This window comes from Oncorhynchus gorbuscha, unplaced genomic scaffold, assembly GCF_021184085.1.
Source record: "Oncorhynchus gorbuscha isolate QuinsamMale2020 ecotype Even-year unplaced genomic scaffold, OgorEven_v1.0 Un_scaffold_16473, whole genome shotgun sequence".
NCBI lineage: Eukaryota > Metazoa > Chordata > Actinopteri > Salmoniformes > Salmonidae > Oncorhynchus > Oncorhynchus gorbuscha.
The window spans coordinates 1-5275 of NW_025758183.1; the positions used below are offsets into that span (position 1 = coordinate 1).

The 5275-nt window shown below is 51.6% G+C and overlaps 1 protein-coding gene across 1 annotated transcript; it reads right to left on the bottom strand.

Annotated features, from left to right (window-relative positions):
- Positions 1-171: 171 nt before the first annotated feature.
- On the bottom strand, positions 172-1059 carry LOC124030823 (von Willebrand factor A domain-containing protein 3A-like; the record flags this gene model as incomplete). Its single annotated transcript, XM_046341997.1, has 3 exons — positions 941-1059; positions 639-736; positions 172-324 (listed from the first exon to the last, which is right to left on the bottom strand). Coding segments are annotated over exons 1-3 (345 nt in total), but the record flags the coding sequence as incomplete, so codon positions are not given.
- Positions 1060-5275: the final 4216 nt, after the last annotated feature.

The window sequence follows — 5275 nt, forward strand, 5'->3', positions numbered from 1 at the left end:
TAGATAGCTGATTGGATAAGCTGATATCTTTATTATTTATAATCAAATGTAATTATTTTTTCGCCATTTGGCCGCATTGGACATTTGTACTCGTACTTGAACTTAGTTGCTAGTATTTTAATTTGTATTCATGCCAAAAGATGTTATTGAAGCCATTCTCCTCTGACTCACATTGATGTGGACACTGGGGAAGATGGAGCAGTATTTGGCAGACACTCTATTGAGGACCGAAGGGACCAGCTTCTTATGATGAGTACAGTCAGGTCCAGACACCAGCTTATAGATGTCAAGCTTCTGCCTCTTAATACTGAACATCTTCAGCCACTACAGGCCAGGGCCAAGAGACATATGAGAAGAAATGTATCTTGGCCCCTCCCCCCACACACATTTGTAGCACATTGCCTTATCAGAGCGACTTATAATTAGAGCATTTAAATAAGACGGCTGACGTTAGATGAATAGATCAATCTAGAAGAAAAATAAACACACACCTATGAGGTGAGGTGCTGGCTAGCGGAGTGGAAAACTTGAAAATAAAGGAGGGCCGCACACTATGTGCGGCTCTCCTTTATTTTCAAGATGAATAGATCAATCTGTTTGGTTGACTTGATGATTGGCATGCATATCTGATACTGCACCCGTTTGGTCGAGCAGATCTCTTCCTGCTTTGGCAGAGTCACTAAGGGGATGGACTTTCGGACACTTTTAGGTTTGGGGTAAGACTTGAACACCACACCTAGGTCAAGACAAGAGGGAAAATACAATCACAACCCAAAAAGTCAACGCACACACACACACACACACACACACACACACACACACACACACACACACACACACACACACACACACACACACACACACACACACACACACACACACACACACACACACACACACACACACACACACACACACACACACACACACACACACTTACCCAAGTTACCATCTTCCAGGTAGAACACAGACTGGGTGACCTGAGAAGGCTTCCTCTGCTTGGCTTTAGTCTCTACTGGACCCCAACCAGTCATAGGCTCTACTGAACGAGACACAAGAAACAAACAAGCTAACTTATAAAAGGCTTTATCAATTTTACATCATACAATCATTTAAACTTCAAAAAAACACTCATCCTTTGTATACAAACTATAAAAACATCTGCAGTTTTGTATTATCAAAACACAACAGTTCATCTCATGTGTGTATCCCTGGGAAAACAAAAATATTAAAAATAACAACAACAATAACAACAAGAAAGCTAGTCTGAGGTAAACAGGTAACGTTTTAGTAGAGTTCAAAAATAGAGCCGAGTCATCCTTCATTCATTACACTGAGGGGAGAAACCCTAACCCTGGCTGATGGGGTGATGATGTACCTGAGGGGAGAAACCCTAACCCTGGCTGATGGGGTGATGATGTACCTGAGGGGAGAAACCCTAACCCTGGCTGATGGGGTGATGATGTACCTGAGGGGAGAAACCCTAACCCTGGCTGATGGGGTGATGATGTACCTGAGGGGAGAAACCCTAACCCTGGCTGACTGGGTGATGATGTACCTGAGGGGAGAAACCCTAACCCTGGCTGACTGGGTGATGATGTACCTGAGGGGAGAAACCCTAACCCTGGCTGACTGGGTGATGATGTACCTGAGGGGAGAAACCCTAACCCTGGCTGATGGGGTGATGATGTACCTGAGGGAGAAACCCTAACCCTGGCTGATGGGGTGATGATGTACCTGAGGGGAGAAACCCTAACCCTGGCTGACTGGGTGATGATGTACCTGAGGGGAGAAACCCTAACCCTGGCTGATGGGGTGATGATGTACCTGAGGGGAGAAACCCTAACGCTGGCTGATGGTGTGATGATGTACCTGAGGGGAGAACCCCTAACCCTGGCTGATGGGGTGATGATGTACCTGAGGGGAGAAACCCTAACCCTGGCTGACTGGGTGATGATGTACCTGAGGGGAGAAACCCTAACCCTGGCTGACTGGGTGATGATGTACCTGAGGGGAGAAACCCTAACCCTGGCTGACTGGGTGATGATGTACCTGAGGGGAGAAACCCTAACCCTGGCTGACTGGGTGATGATGTACCTGAGGGGAGAAACCCTAACCCTGGCTGATGGGGTGATGATGTACCTGAGGGGAGAAACCCTAACCCTGGCTGACTGGGTGATGATGTACCTGAGGGGAGAAACCCTAACCCTGGCTGACTGGGTGATGATGTACCTGAGGGGAGAAACCCTAACCCTGGCTGACTGGGTGATGATGTACCTGAGGGGAGAAACCCTAACCCTGGCTGATGGGGTGATGATGTACCTGAGGGGAGAAACCCTAACCCTGGCTGACTGGGTGATGATGTATCTGAGGGGAGAAACGTTAACCCTGGCTGACTGGGTGATGATGTACCTGAGGGGAGAAACCCTAACCCTGGCTGACTGGGTGATGATGTACCTGAGGGGAGAAACCCTAACCCTGGCTGATGGGGTGATGATGTACCTGAGGGGAGAAACCCTAACCCTGGCTGATGGGGTGATGATGTACCTGAGGGGAGAAACCCTAACCCTGGCTGATGGGGTGATGATGTACCTGAGGGGAGAAACCCTAACCCTGGCTGACTGGGTGATGATGTACCTGAGGGGAGAAACCCTAACCCTGGCTGATGGGGTGATGATGTACCTGAGGGGAGAAACCCTAACCCTGGCTGATGGGGTGATGATGTACCTGAGGGGAGAAACCCTAACCCTGGCTGATGGGGTGATGATGTACCTGAGGGGAGAAACCCTAACCCTGGCTGACTGGGTGATGATGTACCTGAGGGGAGAAACCCTAACCCTGGCTGATGGGGTGATGATGTACCTGAGGGGAGAAACCCTAACCCTGGCTGATGGGGTGATGATGTACCTGAGGGGAGAAACCCTAACCCTGGCTGACTGGGTGATGATGTACCTGAGGGGAGAAACCCTAACCCTGGCTGATGGGGTGATGATGTACCTGAGGGGAGAAACGTTAACCCTGGCTGACTGGGGTGATGATGTACCTGAGGGGAGAAACCCTAACCCTGGCTGACTGGGTGATGATGTACCTGAGGGGAGAAACCCTAACCCTGGCTGATGGGGTGATGATGTACCTGAGGGGATAAACCCTAACCCTGGCTGATGGGGTGATGATGTACCTGAGGGGAGAAACCCTAACCCTGGCTGATGGGGTGATGATGTACCTGAGGGGAGAAACCCTAACCCTGGCTGACTGGGTGATGATGTACCTGAGGGGAGAAACCCTAACCCTGGCTGATGGGGTGATGATGTACCTGAGGGGAGAAACCCTAACCCTGGCTGATGGGGTGATGATGTACCTGAGGGGAGAAACCCTAACCCTGGCTGACTGGGTGATGATGTACCTGAGGGGAGAAACACCTAACCCTGGCTGATGGGGTGATGATGTACCTGAGGGGAGAAACCCTAACCCTGGCTGATGGGGTGATGATGTACCTGAGGGGAGAAACCCTAACCCTGGCTGATGGGGTGATGATGTACCTGAGGGGAGAAACGTTAACCCTGGCTGACTGGGTGATGATGTACCTGAGGGGAGAAACCCTAACCCTGGCTGACTGGGTGATGATGTACCTGAGGGGAGAAACCCTAACCCTGGCTGACTGGGTGATGATGTACCTGAGGGGAGAAACCCTAACCCTGGCTGACTGGGTGATGATGTACCTGAGGGGAGAAACGTTAACCCTGGCTGACTGGGTGATGATGTACCTGAGGGGAGAAACCCTAACCCTGGCTGACTGGGTGATGATGTACCTGAGGGGAGAAACGTTAACCCTGGCTGACTGGGTGATGATGTACCTGAGGGGAGAAACCCTAACCCTGGCTGACTGGGTGATGATGTACCTGAGGGGAGAAACGTTAACCCTGGCTGACTGGGTGATGATGTACCTGAGGGGAGAAACCCTAACCCTGGCTGACTGGGTGATGATGTACCTGAGGGGAGAAACCCTAACCCTGGCTGATGGGGTGATGATGTACCTGAGGGGAGAAACCCTAACCCTGGCTGATGGGGGTGATGATGTACCTGAGGGGAGAAACCCTAACCCTGGCTGACTGGGTGATGATGTATCTGAGGGAGAAACGTTAACCCTGGCTGACTGGGTGATGATGTACCTGAGGGGAGAAACCCTAACCCTGGCTGACTGGGTGATGATGTACCTGAGGGGAGAAACCCTAACCCTGGCTGATGGGGTGATGATGTACCTGAGGGAGAAACCCTAACCCTGGCTGATGGGGTGATGATGTACCTGAGGGAGAAACCCTAACCCTGGCTGATGGGGTGATGATGTACCTGAGGGGAGAAACCCTAACCCTGGCTGACTGGGTGATGATGTACCTGAGGGGAGAAACCCTAACCCTGGCTGACTGGGTGATGATGTACCTGAGGGGAGAAACCCTAACCCTGGCTGATGGGGTGATGATGTACCTGAGGGGAGAAACCCTAACCCTGGCTGACTGGGGTGATGATGTACTCCTGAGGGGAGAAACCCTAACCCTGGCTGACTGCGATGATGATGTACCTGACTGGGGAGAAACCTGAGGGAGAAACAACCCTGGCTGATGGGGTGATGATGTACCTGAGGGGAGAAACCCTAACCCCTGGCTGACTGGGGTGATGATGTACCTGAGGGGAGAAACCCCTAACCCTGGCTGACTGGGTGATGATGTACCTGAGGGGAGAAACCCTAACCCTGGCTGATGGGGTGATGATGTACCTGAGGGGAGAAACGTTAACCCTGGCTGACTGGGGTGATGATGTACCTGAGGGGAGAAACCCTAACCCTGGCTGACTGGGTGATGATGTACCTGAGGGGAGAAACCCTAACCCTGGCTGATGGGGTGATGATGTGTACCTGAGGGGAGAACCCAACCCTGGCTGATGGGTGATGATGTACCTGAGGGAGAAACCCTAACCCTGGCTGATGGGGTGATGATGTACCTGAGGGAGAAACCCTAACCCTGGCTGACTGGGTGATGATGTACCTGAGGGGAGAAACCCTAACCCTGGCTGACTGGGTGATGATGTACCTGAGGGAGAAACGCTAACCCTGGCTGACTGGGTGATGATGTACCTGAGGGAGAAACGCTAACCCTGGCTGACTGGGTGATGATGTACCTGAGGGAGAAACCCTAACCCTGGCTGACTGGGTGATGATGTACCTGAGGGGAGAAACGCTAACCCTGGCTGACTGGGTGATGATGTACCTGAGGGAGAAACC